Source organism: Anolis carolinensis, chromosome 5 (genome assembly GCF_035594765.1).
Source record: "Anolis carolinensis isolate JA03-04 chromosome 5, rAnoCar3.1.pri, whole genome shotgun sequence".
Classification (NCBI taxonomy): Eukaryota; Metazoa; Chordata; class Lepidosauria; order Squamata; family Dactyloidae; genus Anolis; species Anolis carolinensis.
This window is the reverse complement of record NC_085845.1, coordinates 158,689,280-158,711,622: the sequence shown is the minus strand read 5'-3', so window position 1 is coordinate 158,711,622 and position 22,343 is coordinate 158,689,280. Positions and strand designations below refer to the sequence as shown.

At 36.5% G+C, this 22,343-nt stretch overlaps 1 protein-coding gene across 6 annotated transcripts in view; it reads left to right on the top strand.

Moving 5' to 3' along the window:
* The window catches only part of ccdc59 (coiled-coil domain containing 59), a 62,184-nt gene that overhangs the window by 4,146 nt on the left and 35,695 nt on the right, over nt 1-22,343 (top strand). For 2 of the 6 annotated variants that reach the window (XR_010006768.1, XM_062982686.1), the window contains exons 2-3: nt 679-901; nt 2,268-2,367. Coding sequence is in view for 5 of the 6 variants with exons in the window: in XM_062982686.1 (XP_062838756.1) it covers nt 679-901; nt 2,268-2,367 (323 nt within the window). In the remaining variant the exon portion in view is untranslated. Of the gene's footprint in view, nt 1-678; nt 902-2,267; nt 2,368-4,610; nt 7,770-8,684; nt 10,084-17,460; nt 17,509-19,300; nt 19,872-22,343 lie in introns of those variants that run through there. The other 4 variants (XM_062982689.1, XM_062982687.1, XM_062982688.1 and 1 more) reach the window with 4 other exon arrangements.

Below are 22,343 nucleotides of genomic sequence, written 5' to 3'. Positions count from 1 at the left end.
TGTTTCAGTCATAATATTGACAGATGTCCTTGAAACTCTTTTCATACTACAAAACTGGGTTCGGAAAAGATGTTAGGCAGTATTAACATTTTATTAACATTTATGCTGTAATCTTTTTCTTTGGAGTAAATTAGATTTACCTGCCATAGATAAATGTTTTTCAGTAAAGATTCTTCTTTAATTCGCCTGTCTAATTGCTGCAATACTACTAATAATACAGCTATCTTTATTGGCTTGACAGCTACAAAGTAGTATTATTTCAAACTAATGTATTACAAGTAATATTATCTGGATAGAAGCCCCTGGTGGCGCAATGGGTTAAACCCTTGTGCCAGCAGCACTGCTGACTTGAAGGTTGGGTTGTTGACCTGAAGGTTTTTGGTTCAAATCCGGGGAGAGCACAGTTGCGCAACCTCTGTCAGCTCCAACTCCTCATGCGGGGACATGAGAGAAGCCTCCCACAAGGATGGTAAAAAACATCAGACATCTAGGTGTCCCCTGGGCAACGTCCTTGCAGACAGCCAGTTCTCTCATACCAGAAGCAACTTGCAGTTTTTCAAGTCGCTCCTGACATGAAAAAAAAATTCATACAGTAACTTGGGGAGGCAGCAATATTCACAAAAAGTTGTATTTGTTTAATAACATGTTTCTTCACATTAAATACTCTGATGTCTTTAGGTAAAGGCTTTGCTTATTGGAGAAAACAAAAGATCCGACATGATTATAAGAAATTACTAAAAAAGGAAAGCAATGTAAATTCCAAGAAGATTGAGTACACAGAAGATTACCCAGAACACTTGAAGCATCTTTATTTAGCCGAAGAAGAAATGCTTAAGAAACAACAGAAACCTAGAAAAATTAGTGAAGGTATACAGGAAGGAAAGGACTCTATAACACCAAAGTAAGAAAAGTTTTATAGCTGCTATTTTACTATGATTCCTTTTACGTGCAAACATAATTTGTTTTTGTAACTGGTGAAAATTATTCCTTCAGTATAGAAATGAAGGCAGTTTTCTTTCTTAATGTTAATTTTTATCTTGTAAAATATTTTTTCTTGTGAACCTTGCCCATGGTGTTTTGAGATTGTATAAAGTAGACTTCTCCTTATTATAGTGTTTTAAGTGATTTTAAGTGACTTGTATATTTACATCTATTTTAATACTTGTATGTTGTGAATTTTAAATTACATTTTGTATGTTGTGAGCCACTTTATGACTCATTTAAGAGACAAAAGCATAATAATAATAATAATAATAATAATAATAATAATATACATATTCAACCTGTTCACATATAACAATATACTGTTTGTTTTAATCATAGCCTGTTGCTTACACAACAGATAAACAAACAAATCACAAATTGTCTTTTAAAAAAAAAAATCCTATCCCTTTTATCAAATCTTTGTTTCAGTGTGGGTATCTAGAAGAAAGGTCATGTCTGTTGGTTTAGCAAGACAGAACTGATGGCAACAGCAAACCATAGAGTTAATTTATGGTGTGTTTTTTCTGGTTAATTAACCAGCACACCATGGATTGTAAAGCAAATATTGCCCCAGACAGTTTTAAAGTCTTGATGGTTCCATTTTTAATTTAAGAAAAATGTCTTAACTGGTTAAGAAACAGTCAGCTGTCAAGTTTCAAAGGGATCCATGTGTCTAACTCAGGTTTTAAAATTAAACTAATAAGAGAGAAGAATTTTTAAAAAGAAAGGAAAGCCTGCTTGTTTATCTTAACAGTCTTAAGATAAATTGATTGTTCAGAAGTAACAATTTACTTTCAAGTCAATCTGTTTAGGATTACATTTTATGTTTATCCCAGCTGAGTAAAACCTATTTGTTTTTTTAGATAGTAGTTTTCTGCTATCTAAAATGAGCTTTCAAAATTCAATCTTCTGTTAGAATGTGTGTTATTTAAAGTGTTACCTTAGGTTTGTTTTTTTCCCTTGCTACTTGTTTGCGTGTTCAAACATCAATTGTTCAGAACAATAAAGACAGAACAGTAAACTGACAGATCACTTTGGCCTTTTTATATGAAATCCAAAATGTGCTGGCAGTGGAAACCCGTAGCTTCCGATGCTACTCCCCTAAAATATTATAATAGTAAGAAGAGGTACTCATTGTTTGTCAAATTCCTACTGCCACTGCTGTTGTCTAAGTGGTTAAAGAACTATATCTTCATTATGTTTTTGTCATTTCATAAATGCTGTCAATTAGCAAGCAGTACTGATACACTCAATTTAATCACCAGTGTGCTTGTCTAATCCAGATTCAGTAGAGTTGGGAGACAATTAAAAATAAAAACAGCAAACCAGAAAGCAAAAGAAGATTATGAGAAGATAAAGGCAGAGCGAGATCGGAAAAAAGAGGTATGGAAACTTTTATGCTGAATCTTTTTGACACAGTCTTAACTTTAACTGAAATAGGTAGCACTATGGAATACTTAATGGACAGAGCAGTGGCTATCATTGCCTGCCCCCTCACATGCAGCTTGATCATGTCAACCAACTCCTTTATATAGTAATGTTATGAGGGATATTATGTTCTATAATCTCTATTTTCTGACCTTGGTATAACTCCAGAATTACAGTGTATATTCTCAGAATAGATTTCTGAAGAAGATAAAAAATATAACACTATCTGCACAGCATTGGGAAGAAGCAAAACATCCAGCAACATTTATCTATTCAAAAAATACAGAAGATGGATATGAGAATCAAAGCAAAATTACGATATATAGTTGTGTATAAGTGGCCTCATGTATAAGTTGAGAACAAGTTTTGGAGTCAAAATTAGATTTTTATATGATCCATCGATATGTTGTGGGCCATTCCATGGCGAAGAGAATGCATCTGCACTGCTTTTCACTCAGGCACTCCAAGAGGCCAGAAGGGATGCCTCAGTGGAGAGGATGGAAGGAGTCATTGCTTCTTTTAGGGTTCTCCTGGAACAGATTAAGCTCTGGCTTTTCACCATTCTACTCAAAGATGGTAAAAAGTTGGCAAAAGTTAAACTACAGCACTTTCATTGAGCTGTGGATAGGTTGACCAGGCTTTTGGTTTTTGACTAATTTTTTTTTTACTTATTAATAAGTATAAACAGCAAGGTTTTTTTCTAATAAGAAGGCCAATTGAAAGTGGACTTTGTTAGATAGGATGACAGAACAGAAAAGGTTATCTACCATTCCAAAAGAAAGATATATTGTGCCAAGTGATGATGTGATCATCTGATAATACCTCTGCTTGGAAGTGGTGGGTGAGACCAGATAGATTTGGCATAAAAATAACAACTGTATGAGAAAGTGGTTTGCCTTCAAAAACTAAGCAAAACTATCCAAGAGGGAGGACGAGACCTGGAAGATAGAGGGAAGGCACATCTAAGTCTATCCCTAGGGTGGTGAATCCACTCTTGATTTTAATCCAAACTTCCAATGAGTGATCCAAGATGCTCACCCTGTCCTCAAAATGTACTCACTACCTTGAAAAGTGCCTTCAAATAAAGTTGATAATTTATGGGAGTGTGCCACAAAGCAGCCAATATAGGCCTACTGGGTCTCCCTCCTTCAGGGCCTAAGTAAGGGGCCTCATAACTTAACTAGACAGGGACACATTTGTCCTAAATCCAGAGCTGCATCCAGTCCTCATCTAACTGGCCTGTATGTGCAGGTGTAAAGGAAAAACATGACCTTACACTATTCATTTGTTAATAGGGTTTATTGCCTCCCATGGAACATTTTTAAGGGCAGACAAATCTTTTTTAGTTATGCAACAAGTGATCTGATTTTAGAATGTTCAGGGAAAGAAAAAAGACTGCAATAGTAACCTGTAATAGCATCAACATTGTTGCTTCAGTCTTACAATTTCTTCTTACCACTATCAGCCATTACAGGTAAAGTGAACCAAAAACAAAAATATGAAGCTTTTGTGTAACATTTACATGTTCTTATACAGACTCTCCGGAACGTTCAGCTTCCTTTACAAAACCATGACTTTCAAAGTTTGTTTTTGTTTTGTTTTCATTTCATATTTATGACTGCATATCCAGTAATCTTATAGCTTGACCTATCCATATTTATTCCTTGATTCTGTCTACTAGGACTGGTTCATGGAAATATGTGTTGGATTACAACCTAACTGTATGAAAAAGGAATAACTCAAAAGTTGGAGAAGGCATTTAAAATGCTAGCAATAATTCTTTCTATAATATATGATGGTAGAGCACATACTATTGTTAGATTTTTAACTATCGACCCTTAAAGTGATTGGGAGAAAGAATTTCCCTTTCCCAGCAGTAGGATTAAGCTGAAAGAGCTGGGTAGAGTTAAGTCATTTTTTATGTTTGTTCTAGCATGCAGATTTCTAAAATAAATTTATAGAACAAGTCATTTTTAAAATATGAATCACTATTCTAAAAAGTAGCATAGTGGTAAGAGACATCTGCTACCCATTTACAGAAAATTTTACTGCAATCTACAAACAGATTCAAATATAACAATTATTCAGTGCGTATTGATTATGGTATTTCTTTGGTTAGTCGATTCCTCTTCTGCATCCTTATGAATGAACATTCATTAGTACTAGTGGCTCGTTTAATACTTTCAATTTTTTTTCAGGCAGCCAGACAAAGGAAGGAAGAAAGAGAGAAAGCACAGGAACTCTACAAAAAGAAGAAAATGGAAGTTTATAAAATATTAAGTAAAAGAACCAAAAAAGGACAGCCAAATCTAAACATACAAATGGAGTATCTCCTTCAGAAAATACAGCAAAACCCATGATCTTTTGATTATCATTTTTTTACAGATGCAAAGATATTTTGATATTTTATTCTTCCTGTAAGTGCCTCCTCCTTTACTTTTGGAATATATCTTTTGTTAATTTTGTTAAATTATGACTCAAAGATTAGAATAAACCTCCTGGCAAACTGCTTTCGTATTTTAATTTGTTCATCTGCCATTTGATGTTTTAAATTAAAACATCTTTCTTTAGATCTTACTTTTGGGAGTCAGCTAAAATGTCCAGGTTCTTATTTCTCAGTTGTGTAGTCAAATCCACATTTTCTTATGCAGTAAGTTTTATTCTCTCAGAGTAAGGGATTTTTTTAATTCGCTCAGAGTAAGGGATTTTAGAGGGTCGACAGCAAAATGTAAATGATATGAGTGGTTTTTTTTCAGCACCAAGGATTACACACATGATTAGTTGGACTGTTGCATCAAATATTAATGTTCACTTAAATGTTATTAACTTCTTATTATGTGCCTTCCAGCTTACAGCAACTCTAAGGCTAACTTACAATATGGTTTTATTGGCATGATTTGTTAAGTGGGAGTAGTGACATTGCCTCTCAGAATGTGACTTACATAAGTCTCCCCATGATTTTGATGGCTGAGCTAGGAGGGCCTAAAGGCACCCAATCCCATCTGATCTTGGAAGATCAGGGTCACGTTGGGTTAGTATTTTGATGGGAGACTTAGCTTAGATTACTGGTTGAGAAGTGAGTCCATATATCCAGATGCTGTAAAACTGAGGGTCCCAAGTTGTCTGGTTTTTGGTAGTAGATATAATGGGTCTAGTCATGGCACTTGAGATATGTCCATTTCAGTTTGATGCGTCAGTTGAGATTTCTATGATTGTGTGTCCTTCTGATATTTATCAGTGGGATCTCTAGGTAGGATTCTTTAAAACACGGTGTTTTCCATGGTCCATCTCAGTCTGCAATCTGACTTATTCATGATGATGACTGCTCTTAAGCACAAACTTTTCTTAATATAATCAAAGAAACCGAAGATGTGGTACCTTTAAATAAAATTGTGTTAACTTCATGGATTGTGGTTCCTTACTGAAAAAAAAATCAAGCAAAACTTGGAAAGGCTATCATTTTTGAGCAACAATTTCCAGAATCCCCTAGCTGGCATAGGATTCTTAGAGTTGCTCTCTGTAAAAGATTATCTAATCTCTGCACTCAGGTATTTTACTTGTATACTGCAAGCACAGCCAATAAATAACTAATTTTCAGAAGTATAATTTACACGTCCATAATTCCTTGCAATATATCTCCTGGTGTAATTATCCTGTTGCAGAAAAGTAGGGCTGACATAGATTTTACATCTTTATTCTTGTTTTAAATGATTCATGTGATCTAATTGGTTTCAGAGATTTCTGGTTTTTATCCTTTGTTGAGGAAACCCCACTGGGTGGAGGCATGGAGCTGAATTTGAGCAGGATAAAATAATGTGCGTACAAAAGTTCAACAGAACTGATAACAGCCAGACCTCAATAGATCCAATGCTATTTTAAGGCACAATGAGGTTTAAGGACTTGCAATTTAACAAAATTGCCTGGAGAAGTATCAGACACTGGCTGAAAACTAAAATTATCTTAGTACAAAAGGGCTTTCCTTCCCTCCCTTCCTTTCACAGCCTCCCACCCTCCTCCAAAGCATAATATAGAGGGTTTTGTAGCTCTCCAGCAGGATTTTTAAGGCTGAGCAAATAACTGCAGAAAGAAGGGGAAATTATTCCTTTCCTTCTATGGAACATCTCTATGAGATCCTACTTAATAATTTCAATTTTAAGTTCTTCATGTTCTTAAACAAAATGGCTCAATCATAAGGCCTGTAGTGCAAGGCTGTGGGCAATTCATTCTATCCATGTGATCAATTCCTTTGGAAATGATATGTTGTTCAATTTAAAGCTTTACATTGAATTGTTTTGCCATGCAAGATTCTTTCATGGGTGCAACCATGGTCTCCCCCATCAGACAGTAGCAAGTGACAGATTTTTTAAAAAAGCAAACAATGAAGAACTCATTTGGCAGAGAAAAAGTGGGGTACAAATACATAGAAGAAGAGTAGCAAGGAGGAGGAGGAAAATAGCTGGGACATGTGAGATTATCTTATTTTTTCTGCTCAGCCTATCCTCTAGCAGGCAAAATTGTTGGGCTCTAAAACTTGGTAGACTTGCATCAAAAATTGGTGGTATAATGAACCAAGTGAGAGTAATACTTACTTAAGAGTTTGCATGTGTCGAAGTAATTTACTCCTCTTATTAGTTACAATGTTTAAAAAACGGAAAAACACCCACTTACCATTGTTTGTCACTGTGTTAGAAAAAGTAGCTCATTAGCTTACTTGTTACTTGTTGCCATGTTTGTTACTTTTCATGATTTTCCTGAGAGAAAATAAAATTTGTATCAAGAAAATAGCATAAACTAGCAGATAGTACTTTCACTAAAAAAGGAGGCTCCCCTCTTCAGAAAGCTCTCTCTCACATACGAAGAACGACAGAGAACAGAACAGAAACAACCATGTTCCCCTTCCTCATGTTTGATTTAAGTTTAGAATGCTGAGGTTGAGCAGTTGTTTTTCACTATTCTTACAGTTAATTTAGAGTTCGAAAGTAATCCTCCAACAGAAAAATGTCAGTATTCCTTGACCATGTGAAATGTAACTTCCACAAATCTGATGTAATTAATTCCAAAAAGTATCCATTCAGATGTGTGTGCATGACATTTACCAGCAGAGGTCTTGGTCATTTCTCTATTTATATGTGCTGCCTAGAGTATGATGCGTAAGACCAGCTTTTATTTATTAATTACACTTTGCTTCACTTTTTCTCCAAGGAGCTCAAGCTTGCTTGTGATCCGCTTTGTTGTAATTTGTTTGTATGTTTCTCTGGCATTGGCATTGAATGTTTGTCATATATATTGGAAGCCACTTTGAGTTCCTGTGGGGAGATAGGGTGATCTACAAATAAAGATGATGATGATGATGATGATGATGATGGTTATTATTATTATTATTATTATTATTGTACACCTAATCCCAATCTCATCCTCAAAGCAACCCCTGTGAGAAGAAAATGACTGAATTAAGATCATGTAATAGATGCCATGATTCAGTGGTAACTTGGACCTAGACCTCCACAACATCAACACTTTAACCACCAGAAGACAATAGCCTGTGTGTTTTAAACAACTGTTTTTCCTTCATTTTATTTTACCCACATTCCATTTCATACTGAATATAGATACCTATCTGTTTATCCGATTATTTTCTATGCTTGATGGAATGGCTAGCTGTGTCCCACTCAATCTTCTATCACAGTACGCATTCTAAGTCATTTGGGCTTTTTTATATATAAATACATACGAAACAGGATATAATAACAAGATTGGTTTAGGATTGCGGGCAAATATTACACTAGATTATTCAACAGCACTGTGCTTTCAGGAACCATCTTGTGTAAGATGGCTTCTAATATATCTGAGTGTTATTAGATGGGAAGTGTGATAAATGGGGTATTGCCTTTAAATCAAATGCTATTGATGGCTGAGCTGTATGAGCCATTGTCTGTTTGCAATTGTGAAGCTGTTTCTGAGCTCTTTCCAGCGCTTTGTTGCTGAGCAACAGCATTTGTCCTCTCCAGTTAAGCATTTGTAGCATGTATGGATGGATTAAAAATAAGAATGGCATGTCATGAAAGCCACTCTACTCCACTGTTCTTAACTATTCCCAACAAAGCAAAATGACTTGTGTGACAAAAGCATATTGCAACCTGACAAGAAATAAACTACAAAACCAAGAAAGTGGAGAGTCTGGTCCATGCAAAGTTTAATGGACCAGGAAGGGGGGGCGCGGGCTTCCAGCTGACAAGTGAAAACAACTCATTTTAAAATTTATGCCTGCTCAGATGTTACTAATGTGAACATGGCAAGAATATGACAGATGTGGACAACTTCATAGAGACCAGTATTCACCCCCAAGAACTTGCTGTGGGCTGCATTGCTCCTGAAAACATGCAAGATTGGCTATCCAAAAAACATAACAGTGGGAAGTGACTAGAAAACAAATCTAGCAGGTGAGAAGGCTTTGAGGGGCGCTTTGTGCAAAAACCACAATAGAAGTAGGAGGCTCTCAGGAAAAGAAATGTTCAGAAAGAACCTGAGGGTGTTAAAATGACCTTGGGGAATTGAGTGAAGTCTTCACAGATTTTGTCCTCTCCTGTCCTCAGCTGTGTAAATATAGAAAGGCATTACTCTTCCATTATCAAAAAATATTTAGTATCCTAAAGGGGAAGGACAGTCTCAGTTTATATGTTTATCTGAAAGTATATGAAGGTGATATATAAAACTTGGCAAAATCTGTTTCTCTTCCCTCCGTACCCCCTTCAGACCAAAAAAAGACAACATCTTGTCTTATGCAAGTCCCCCGCAGTAGTGGTAATTCACCTATTAAAGAGATCACAATGTCTTCTTGCATTAATTTAAATCTCTCTCCCCCCCCCCCCCGCCCCGTGTGGTTGGGACCATATAAGTGACTCCCTGAAATTCACCATGTTTTGTTCCCTAATAAAATTTCCCTTCAGTCTCCAAATTATGTATATTGAATTAACTTAAAAGTAATTTGAGTATTTAGAAAAATGTTATAGGTATCAAAAAGAAATACAAGAGAAAGGACAAAATGATCCAGGGTAGTAAATGTGACCCAGGAAATGTAAACACAGTAAATGTAAAGGTTTAAGGGTGAATTGTTTTCAATGTCTCACTCTTTGCAATGCTAGAAATTTGGGGAAGGAAAATTTCATTGACAGTGCAGAATTCTTATTTGGGGGCAATGCCCACATTCTTCCTCCCCTTGGTCTACAGGATGGAAAAGGGGCTGTGCTTTTAGCATGAAGTAATGAAACATTTCCTAGAGACTGACACATTAGGGAATAGCCTTCTCTGCTCATGAAAAGCCTAGTTCACTTAGCATGTGAGTAGAAACAACCTCACAATCAAAAACTGCTTCCCATGACAGATTCTTTCACAGCATATGAAGGGCTAAAAAGTGCTGCAGCACCTCCAAGGATGGTGCCAAATACATATCCCTGAAGTTTTGTTGCACAAACAATCCATGAACCAAGCTGCTATGCCACATATTGCTTGCATTTGAGCTTTTTAAAAGCCCTATGTTTTCCTGAGCTGACATGAAATAACTTATAATGTGTATTCTGACCCATTATTGGACATACATTTTGGAGAACCACTATGGAGTTTATTGTTATATTTTGTACTTTTGAATTTAAATAAAGGTTTTGTGAAATATTAGATGTTGATGGCCCTTCTACTCCTCTTTAGCTCCACATATAGCTAGGTTGGAGCAGCAGCCATAGCTCAAGGGTAGAGCATATTCTTGAGGTCTGTAGAAAGATATGAGTTTAATTTCACACTTTTTCAGTATGAGGTACTGCAGGTCTTTGCCAGAAGCTACAAATCGTGTTACCATCATTCAGATTAGACACAAAAAACCTGGTACGCTGTAGCTTCAATTAATCCTAATCCCAAGTATTTGCATTGTTAATCCATTTATCAAACCATCTAACCATTTGTTTACGAGAATGGAAACCAAGATGGAGGTCTTGAGAAGTACATACAAAAATACAGTAAATCCAAAACCTAAAACATCATATTTTTAAAATTGCAGCACCCAGAATCCCCTAGCCATTAGCTATGATAGCTGGGGATTCTGTGAGTTCTCATCTTCAGAAGAGCTGAAACAATTTGAAACACGACTGTTATATATTTGAGTCAAATGCATAAAGGTCAATATAGTGACAATGTTGTTTTTCTTGAATGGTAGCCATACTCAGTACTGAATTGTGTCTCAGTTTTGAAGCTGGAGAACTTCTAAGATACAAATAAGTTGTGATGTATCATAGATTGGATCTTAAGAAAACAAGAAGGTTGCTTTGTATTGTTTCTTTCTGTGTGTAAACATGCCAGGTGAGCAAAACTCATAGTGCATGCATGTATAAATAAACTTTTCATAATTAAGCCCACGAGAATGTACAAAAATAGAAATAATAGGAAAAGCATGAGCGAAGCAATTAGTAAGCTATTATTCTTGCATCTCACTTGATGCTCTTAAGGCAAAACTGGCCTCTGCCTACATGCTTCTAAGCATGTATGTCAGATTTAATTTATTAATGAAAGAGCATTAGAGGTATGCTGTACGTTTCCGGTTTTCAGCTTCACAATGGAAGCTTTAGGCTGCTGCTCACCATAACAATGGGGCTGCATTTGCTTTGAAAGTTAGGCCAATGAAATCTCAGCAACTCTCATAAAAAATAAAGCAGAGAGATCCAAGGATGTTTCTAGCACATGAGGTCTGACAACACCAGGGAAGAGGCAAAGGACAAATTAATATGAGCATCTCTTATGCTGACATCATCTTGGAATATGATTTATTTATTCATTTCTTCTGCAATGCTTAAGAACTGCCTAATGTTCAGTTTAAACAATAAATAGATTAAGGATGAGCAAGGACAAGAGGAAGGTCCTTTCCCTTTTTACCCCACAAATAACAGGGAATAGTTTTACAGGATAAACAGATAAAAGCCATGCAAACATGTATCTCAAGGTCAGAGCCGAAATCACTCCACCTGCTTCAGTGAAAACAGCAGTTGCAGCAACAACACTACCAGCCTCCTCTGCAGGAAGGAAGAGGCTGACAAAGCAAAGAAAAAGCACATTAGCTAGCCTTGGGATTCGTTATGCATTGTAATAAGTGGAAGATGGATATAACACATGTGATAAAGTACATATTTCCAAAGAGAGCAGCATGTTTTTGAAACTAGTATGTAGAATATTAGCTAGCATTGTTTCAGGAGCTGGTTGCAAATACAGAATTATGTGTAATGAATGCTTTCCTCCATAACAATGCATCTTCACTGTAGAATTAATTAAGTTTGACACCACTTTAACTGTCATGGTTAAATGTTGTAGTTTGGTGGCTCCAGCACTCTTTGGCAAAGAAGGCTGAAGACCTGGTAAAACTACAACTCCAATGATTCCATAGCTCTGAGCCATAGCTGATGAGGTGGTGTCAAACTGCATTATTTCTACAATGTAAATGCACCCCAAATCACTAGGTTTAATTAACTAAGTGTATGCAAGTTAAACTAATTTAACTAAGTGAAATTCATCTTGTAACACAGATAAGGTTATGTTAAATTAATGTAAATCAGTAGTGTAAATAAGTAAATATTTCTTTCTGTAACTGTTTTAACTATTTTGTCTGGTTTGGTTTTCTAGTCAATGTTTTATATCATTGTAGTGTTTTAAAGTAACTTAAACTGTACTGCATTTTAAAAAATGTGCATGTCTGAAAAAGTGTACACTAGTAAGATATGGACAAGAATGCTTTCATGAATGGGGAAAATGCACAGAACAGTCTATATATATAGCACATTTTTCTAAAAATGGAAAATCACAAAATATCTTTGTAAGATTACAAATTGAAAATCTGATCATAGCCATCTGATAAAGGTTGAATATTTCACAATCTGAATTCCTCCAACATTGTTCCCATGGTTGGTTGAAACAGTGCCACTTTTGCTTTCTGATGGTTCAGTGTACACAGATGTTATTTAATGAATATTATTATTTAGAGGTTAGAAAATTACTTTCAAGCTATGTGTATAAGGTGTATATGATTTTGTGTTTAAACCTGGTTCCCATCTGCAAAATATCTCACTATGCATGCAAATACTGATATTCCAAAATCTTGGGAGAAATCCAAAATCCAAAACAATTCTGACCGTAAGCATTTTGGATACAGGATGCTCAACCTGTTTGAGCCAAGAATAGAATAAGATTGCAGGAGGAACGAGAAGAAATTTGCCTGCAGTGCAAATGGCACCTTCAGGAGGTTAGCTTAGTTGCAAAAACAGTCGCCTCTCAAATATCCATCCCATACAACTATTCTTAAGTAGCGTAGGATATTTCATTCAGTGATGTACAGCACATTTATTTTTGTTCTGAATCTCTGATTGTTTTATATGTCACATTTGATTGACTAGCTTAGTATCCCAACTGTTTATAGTTACATAAGATTAAGAGATTTAATATAGAACAAGTTAACGTTAGACGCAATAGATGTATCTAGAATTATTTTATTGCTCTTGTAGTGAAAAAAAATGCTTGCTACAATTCTTCTTGCAGAATGAATATGGAAATATTAGCTCTGGGATGCATTAAATCTAGGAATTTAATACTGATTGTCACCTGCTGTAAGGTAGATTTATCTACCTGGAAGAGTGGAGTAAGGTATTTCCTTGCAAACCTTAAGTGCTTGTATACTTAGAAGGATGAGGTTTAGAAGCCAATCCCTACACAGTGGTTTTCAGTGTATGGGTCCCCAGAAATCCCAGCCAGTTTACCAGCTGTTAGGATTTGTGGGAGTTGAAGGCCAAAACATCTGCGGACCCACAGGTTGAGAACCACTGCAAAGGAATAGCTTAGGGAGCTAGATATTTTCAGCTTGGAGATAATAAGACTGAGAGGGGACAAGATAGCCATGTTTAAATATTTGAATAATCTCATATTGAGGAGGGGGCAAGCTTATTTTCTGGAGACCAGAACATGGAGCAATGGATTCCAACTGCAGGAAAAACTATTCCACCCAAGCATCAGGAAAAACTTCCTGAGGGCAAGAGTTGTTCAATAATGGAATACACTGCCTCAAAGTGGGAGGGAGTCTCCTCTGGACTTTTCTGGCCATCTGTCAGGGGTGCTTTGATTGTGCTGTATGACAGGGAATTGGACTGGATAGCACTTGTGGTCTCTTCCAGCTCTATGATTCTATGATTCCATCACTATCGTCACAAAAGGAGACATCAGATGGTTCAGTAGATTGGGTTTTTTTTCATCCAAATGTACACCCAATCTCCTTATCATAACTAACCTTCTTCAAAATCCTCATAGGCCCCAAAGCTATTGGACTTTGGAAATAACTGTGTTCTGGAGCAAAAGTGTTTTGGATCAAATAGTTTCAAAGGCTGTAATAAAAATTAATAATAATAATAAAAACTTCATTTGTAGACCACCCTATCTCTCCAAAGGGAATCATGACAGTTTCCAACACATATGGCAAACATTCATTGCCAACAAAGAGACAGCAAATTATATCAAATCAGGACACATCAAACAATATAAAACAGCCTAACTGTGAACTTAATACCAAATAAAAATTAACCAAAAAATAAAACTAGACTACCCTAATAGACATAGTCACATAATATAACTTTAAGGTAAAGGTTTTCCCTTGACGTTAAGTCCAGTCATGTCTGACTCTGGGGGTTGGTGGTGCTCACCTCCATTTCTAAGCCGAAGAGTCGGCGTTGTCCGCAGACACCTCCAAGGTTATGTGGCCGGCATGACTGCATGGAGCGCTGTTACCTTCCCACCGGAGCGGTACCTATTGATCTCACATTGGCATGTTTTCGAACTGCTAGGTTGGCAGAAGCTGGAGCTAACAGCGGCTGCTCACGCCGCTCCCGGGGTTTGAACCTGGGACCTTTCGATCTCCAGCTCAGTGCTCGCCACTGGGGTTTTACACCAAATAAAAATCTTTTAAAAAGCTCAGACTTTATTATGAGGTAAGATGGTTTCCAACAACTAACAGGCAATGATCAATTCCAATTCTAGACATGATTTAATATATCTAGTTGATATCTGTCGAGATGTATTAGTCTTCCTCCTCTCCGTACACTAGAGTGCATAGATGTGTTTTTAGCAACTTTTAAATGGCAAGTTGAGAGGGAGCAGTTTTTAGTTCTTTTGGGAGGGAGTTCCAGAGGCAGAGAGCAATCGTGGAGAAGGCTCCCTCTTTCGTTCCCACCAGCCGTGCTTGAGACGGGAGTGGGATTGGGAGCAGGGCCTCCTCCACAGATTGCAGTGCTCGAGCCAGTTTGTAAACAGAGATGCAGTTTTACAAATAGTCTGTGTGTGTGATGTTGTATGTAGGTATAGCTCTGTCACTGATTCATTCATCCTTGGCGGGTTATTTGCAAAAATAAGATAATTCTTCCTCAGAAGACTCCAGAATTGGGTCTGGGAAGTATCATTTACCCATGCTCCTTATTAGTGTTCTTTTTCCCTCCCTGAGCAATGTCTCAAGAGCTGGGTGCAAAACAAAGTACTGTAGTTTCTTTGATTTTCATTTTTCTGATTAATGTCAGCTGATTACTGACACCATCTGTAGCCAAACATAGTCTTCAGAAACCAAAGAACAACCAATTGAAATACTGCTGGAATGAGATAGGGAGTATAAATTACCTAGTATTTCTTTATTACTACCCTGTTAGTGCACAAGGCTACACAGTCTTCTTAAATAAGAATTATTCTTTTTTTGAATAAGAACTAAACCCAGTTTTTAGACCCAACTAGAATAGGCCAGCTCAATCAACAGAACTTCTTTACATGCTGATGTTTCAAGTTACTATTGTTTTTAACTTGTCTATTCTTATTCTGTGTAACAAATGGATTTAGATCTCTATTTTTCAAGAACACAACAAAATTTATCTGTATTCTGATAGATAAAGCAGAAAGACACAAAGTCTGGTTATATGTAAGATCACAATGGCATCATGTTCTCCCATTGCAAACGTTATTAAAATATTGGCCACAGACCTTGTTTTCTTGTAATATTGCTAAGGTTCGATCTCAGGTGCCTTCTTGTTGCAAAGCTGGAGAATCCCTTGCCATTTCAGTTTAATCAGGTATTGTTTATCTTTGCCATAGAAAAGAAGAAGAAAAACTGTTGTGCAGCTTCTGAAATGGATGGTCTTGGGACATTCTTTTACTAAACCTTTGAAAAGCCATTAATATACTACCAGTGTTTATTGTTTAACTCTTTTATGGAATAGTTTCCTCTTTCAGATTCTTGGAAGGGTTTTGCTCCACCAGACTCATGGGAAAAGTCCAAATCAAATATTGATTTTGAAAGAAGGCCAATGTCCAGAAGAAGCCATGTCCTATTTTACTACATCTTTGCTAAACCTGGATAACAAAATATTCATGGCAATATTGGCCAATGATTAGCAATTACTTTGCTCGAGATCAGTCTGGTTTCCATCGAGGTCATCATATTTAAGATACAATAAGATATCTCTTGCATGTTGTGCATTACAGTTGGAAATGTGAAACCTGGTGCTTTGCAACTGCATCTTTTCATACTGAAAAAAGCATTCAACAAATGAAACTAATCCTATTTTTTCCAAGTTTGTTTATTTATGGATATGGGAGATACATTTTTAAAATGAAATTTGTACTAATATTTGAACTAGAAATAAATAAGGGGGGAAATTAAGATCTCCAGTTTAAATACTGTATAAATTATAACTATACACAATTAGGCTACAGAAATTTCTAAAGATACCTACTAATTAAAGCATCAAGGTATCATAATTGCCCACAAATTATCTAATTAATCAAATTATAATATGCTCCCTTAATCAAATCCATTAAACAAATGCTGAACAATTGAGCAATTCAATATACCTTGGCTGCAGTACATAGCCTTAGTTTAAAAAATGATAATTTTACCTAAATTAAGCTTTCTTTTTAAAACCATAGTTATTTCACTTCCTAAAGTAATGTTTTCTCTGTTGCAGAAAATACAAAATGAAATTGTGAATAGGCATAAATATCTAAGGTTGGATCTATACTGCCCTGTTTCCCAGGATCTGGCCCCTGATTATGTGCTTATCCTATATTTTCTGGCAGTGTAGACTCATATAATCCAGTTCAAAAGAGATAATCTGGAATCATCCTGGTATATAGGGAGGTGTATATCCAGCTTCATGAGTTGGGAACAACAACAATAAATAACTTTATTTTTATACCCTGCCACCATCTCCCAGAAGGGTCTCGGGGCAGCTTACATATGAGACAAAATGCCCATAGACACAAATACAAAACAATTCATCAAAGCAAAACATAATTAAAATAAAACATAGTTAAAAATAGTTAACTGTAGTCCAAAAATCAACTTTTCCAACTTTTCCTCAAGCTCGTAGAATTTACCTTTAGCAAAAAAAAAAAAAAATCTATTCTGTCAAGCTCTTTATCTGAAGTTACCTTCCTTGTAATTTATACCCATTAATTCTAGACTTGCCTACTGGTTCTTTGTGTGTATTGTTGTTACTTGCTGTTTTCTCAATAATTATTGCCATTGAATTTCCCTCCTACATAACAGTTAAAACATCTCTTTTTCTAACATTACTTGTTAATGAGAAGAAATGTAGTTTTAAATTCATTTAACTGCCTCCAGATTGATTTTATTTCTACTTTCTAAGCATTAAATGAAAACTAGCTTCTGTTTCAAAGTATAATAAATAAAATACCTGAAGGACATAACCCTCAAAACATTAATTTGCACAAATCCTAATTAAATTGTTAAGGAACAAGTGCCTAGATAAGTCTTCTCCCAAACCTGTCCCTTGTGCCAAGATATGTTAAACTATGACTCCCATCATTTCGGTGTTCGCCATGGTGAAGAGAGTAAAGCCCAACATATCTGAATGATTCCAGATTTGGAATATCTTCCTTGGGTATCTCAACAACAATTGAAATGATTAAACTATGACAAAGAAGTGTATTACTTCCTAAAAAGATACTTTCCTTCTTGTATATCTGTCCCAGAGATTTACTACCTCATCACACTGGTTAAAATAAGTGTCTTAGGATGCTTAGACCCTTCTTTGGAAACGGAGCACCACAGCAGCCATCACACAACATCATGTGACTTCTGGCTGTGGCTTCACCCCCAACTGAGGTGGAAGAATCCTTGGATGCTACTCCCCAAACACAAGAGCCTTCCCATGTCTTCTGCCCTGTTTGGGCGACGTTTCCCCAGTGTGTTCGGGGAAGTGTTGCTGCTCGGGAGGTGTACGCGGGATAAAGAAGTAGCCCCTCGTGCCTGCCGTTTCACCACACCCACTGACTAAATGGCACGGGGAAAGCTCCCCCATGGGATGAGGTCGTGAGGTCCTCTGTGAGATGGCTACTCCAGCCAACCGGAAACCAATTGGCAACCGTCACCCAGAAGACCTATTCATCAGTGGCCCAAGACTCTGGAATGATCTGCAAGAAGAGAGTCAACAGCTAAATGACAGCTCAATCTGTTGGAATTGAAGACCTATCTCTTCCAGCTGGCCTACCCAATCAATTTTAATTATGAAGTTTAAGCTAACGTCCTGTATTTACTGTATTATAATGTATGTTTTGTGTATTTTAATATACCATATGCATTTCATAGAAATACATTTTAATATATATATATATATATATATATATATTACATAATGTTATATGAAGATGTGTTTTTAGCTATGCTGTTTCCCCCCTCGAGCCAAAAGAGAGGCAGGTAAGAAATAAGATTATTGTTGTTGCTATTGTTGTTGATGATGATGATGATGATAATAATAATAATAATAATAATAATAATAATATGCATTGGAAGGATTTTAAGGATTATACCAATGCTCTATTGCTCTTCTATTGATCATGTTATTCAAACCTTTTTTGTGTTTGTAACAACATTGAGGCTGCAATCAAACATGCTTCCAAGTGAGCTCCATAGGAAATAGTGGTCTGAGACAGTGCTATTTGATGCAGAGGCCCGGCAGGATTTTATTTTTCATCAATTTGAATTATATTTGTGCACATTGAATACAACTATTTCTTTCCTGGAATCTTGCTATTGACTGTCAACCAATGGCACCCAGACTGGCATTGGGCCACAGACCACCACTTTGAGTAGCATTGTACTAAAAGACAGATCACTGTACATTCCTTATTTTAATTTCTTGTTTAAAATCCAAACCTCCTACAGGTCCAGATAGCTAATTTCATGGTACTCTGACTCTTGGTGTTCTTTTAATAACTTTTTTCATATATTGCAGTTTAAAATGTTCTCCCTTTATATGGTGGAAGCACAGCTGGGAAAATAATAGATTTTTATCAAGTATCCTGGCTGCTCCAAAGTGGGAGTAGTTCTCTCTTAATCCTCTTGTAAGTGGAAAGGAAAATATACAACTGGCTGTTTATCACAGAGATGAGAGGACCCCTTGAAGACAGGCATCTCATATAAGGTGGCACAATTGATTACGGGATTGTAGCTTAAAAGGTAAGCAGCTCACAGGAAAGGTGGAGAGGAGTCAAGGCAATGGAAGTGATTTTCATCTGAAACTTCAAAGCAGCATCAGTAAACACACAATTTGAGCAATATTGGGGTAAGAAGCTTGACAGATACTAAACATTTTAAAGACACCATTCAAGATAAAGCTTAAATTTTCCTAACTCATTTGTGCACTAACATCAATGGGAGAAAAAAATCAAGATTAATTCTTCCCACTGTCCTAGTCACAATAACACTTGGGGCCAACCTTGTTTTCTGATTTTGAGGTTTCTTCTTGGCCCCATTTTATTTATTTGTTTGTTTGTTTGTTTGTTTAATTTATATACCGCTCTTTTCCCCCAGGGAGAACCATTCTGATCTTTGAAGGATTTTTTTGTGTGTATATGTGTCAGGAGTGACTTGAGAAACTGCAAGTCGCTTCTGGTGTGAGAGAATTGAAAGGAGACGCCTGGATATTTTGAAGCTTTAACCATTTTCATGTCCTCGCATGGAGCTAGAGCTGATATACGGAGCTCATCCATGCTCTCTCCGGAATGGATTCGAACCGGCAACCTTCAGGTCAGCAACCCAACCTTCAAGTCATCAGTCCTGGTGGCACAAGAGTTTAATGCACTGCGCCACCGGGGGCTCCAGTGATATGCTGCAATGATGAAGGAGGTATGCTGCAATAATACCATAGATTAACTCAGTATGCAGTGATGTTTGCTAGTTTTTTTTTTCCTCCAGATCAGAAATGTTAAAACTGTGTTGGTGGAATCTGTGAGCTCTACAGAGATGTCACATCAGGAGCTTGGAAAACATTAGATGTTCAACTCCTTCTGCCTCTGTAAGCTTTGCATTCATCATCCAGTCCTTTTTGTGCATGTTCTATGACTTTGATGTTGATTGGATAAAGAAAAAGTCTGAAATGGTTTTTCATTTACCATAATTCTTTGGCACTTCCATCTATATCCCTGACATTTTTCAGCTCACTCCTACATTATATGTTGTTTTCATACAAATTGCCACTTGGCCAATAACAGAAAAAGGGGGAGCAAATCACATCCCCTCTCCCCAAATTTGAATACATCCCATTCTTCCCCAAAGCTCTGTATTAATGCTTCTGAAAAATTGTGGGTTATCTAGGTTATTTTTATTCTGAATGTCATTTGCAGAATAACTGCTCACAAAATCTTTGAGGGGATAGATTTGTGCTCTTTTTAAGGAAAACTGTCAACTCTAAATGCTGTTCTTGCACAAATTCTGCTACCTCCTTTTGCTCCTTTCAAATGGGATGACTACACCTGTAAATTTCATCTAAATTTGCCAAGAAATTAAAAAGTTATTGCCAAGCTCCTTTTAAAAAAATCACTAGTTAAAGGTTAGGGAGTCCAAAACTTTTTAAGCCTATTTGTTTTGAAATCTGCCAAGCAGAATCCCCTCATAATAGTAAAAACACCAGTCAATGTCATAAATTCTTTCCAATAGATAATAAAACATCAATAGTGATTTGTTGAATTTCAGTAGTGGATGGAGGCAATCTGGCTACTTTCTTGTTCAGAGCAAGGGAATGGATGGAAGGAAGTCCAAATCTTTTTTTCAGCACTCTTGTTGGCTGAATTATCTGAATTTAAACAAGTCATTGGGTGGCACAAAGATTAGGGTTCAGTCATTCAGCAAAAATTGGGCTATTTTCCAAGTTTGAGACCTGGTCACATAATCAATGCAGATGCTGCTGTATTTGATTCAAAAGCTTTTCCATTGGAACCATGTTCTCAATAGCAGTTTGGTGGTAGCAAGTCATTTACTCAGTTATTCCTAGCACTGCTTTGCAGCTTTGCCATAACAGTCTAGCTGATTTTATTTCCCCCAAGTGAATGACGTCATTTGCAGCAGGAGGAGGGGGAAGCAATGCACTCCTTAGCAAACGTTGCTAAGTGATAGACTTGGTCCCACAGAGGGAGCCAAAGAAGATTGTATGTGTATTTCAGTGGTGCTTTATGAAATACCAAGAAAACACCCAGAGAGTTACAGATCTAATTCATGCTGTGTTCTCGGTGAGAAAATTACTGCTTTGCAATAAATACATAACTGCTACAAAATGCAGGCTTGCAGGCCTGGCTTAACCTGAATGGTATGATTGATGTGCTTTTTTTTTCTTTTGGCATTCACAGCTGTATTAGTCTACATGAACATTTATATCACAATCCATTTTGTCTTACAACTTGTATGTTGTCCCCTACCTTTTGTGGGTTCCTGCCTTTTCAAGATGTATGGCTGTGTAATGTTTAGCATTTGGTTTAACATTTGTCCATGGTCAGATCCAATGGCTTTGTTGTGAAGCTAACCTTCATTAAGGTTTGTTTGGCATTCACAAAATTGGTATGATAAAGCTAAAGGGCACAACAGAACTTGACAAAGGAGTAGTAAGGTTGGAAAAGTAGCAATAAACTGACAAAAAAATGGAAACTGGTGACAATGGAAAAGTTTAAAGAAGAAGCTGGTCTGATGGAGTAATTTAGTTCGGCTGTATAAGAAAAAGGACAAAGTCGCACCACACCACCATTACATGTAATGAAGCTGATTAGACTGAAAACACTGGCCAACACATATTTTGGTTCCTCAAATGTTGATGATAATAATAATAATAATAATAATAATAATAATAATAATAATAATAACAACAACAACTTTATTTTTCTAACATGCCTCCATCTTTCCGCAGGGACTTGGGGTGGCTAACACGGGGCCAAGCCCAAAAAACAAGTAATGAGCAAAATAAAATACATGTAAAAACAGCATCTTCAAACAGATAAAACACATTAAAATCAGGGTAATAGAATATAATAACAATAAAAAACATTAAGAAATAAAATGATAACATGAAAGGACCACCATTTAGTAACAAAGTGCATAAAATGGGAGGGCGGTCTAGGCAAAAGTACAAAGATATATATTGCCATTTGGGAGCGTAAATGGACAAAGTGCTAAACATTTTCTAAGAGAATTGGAGTGAGGTAGGAATTCAAGTTAGTTCCAACACAGAGCAGCATAAAGTGCGAAATATAGTGATTTCGTTTAAGTGAGTTTTAATCGTAGGGACTAAATTATTCAAAAGTGCACTGGAAGAGCCAGGTTTTTAACTCCTTTTAAAAAAAACATTAGATCTGTTACTGGGTATATTAGACCTGCTGATTCCAAAGACAACACCAGTGTTTCCCTATCAGCTTCAGTTTTTGAGATAAAGAACATAATGCTGTGTACCAGTCACCCATAGAAAATAATGATAACCATATCTAATAAGCTAGATAGAGCTGATGCAGTCTATCCAAAGCACCTTTATGAATTAGTGCTCCAAATAACCCCAGGAACAGGCCTAAAAACCAAAACCCCGATAATTGCTTTT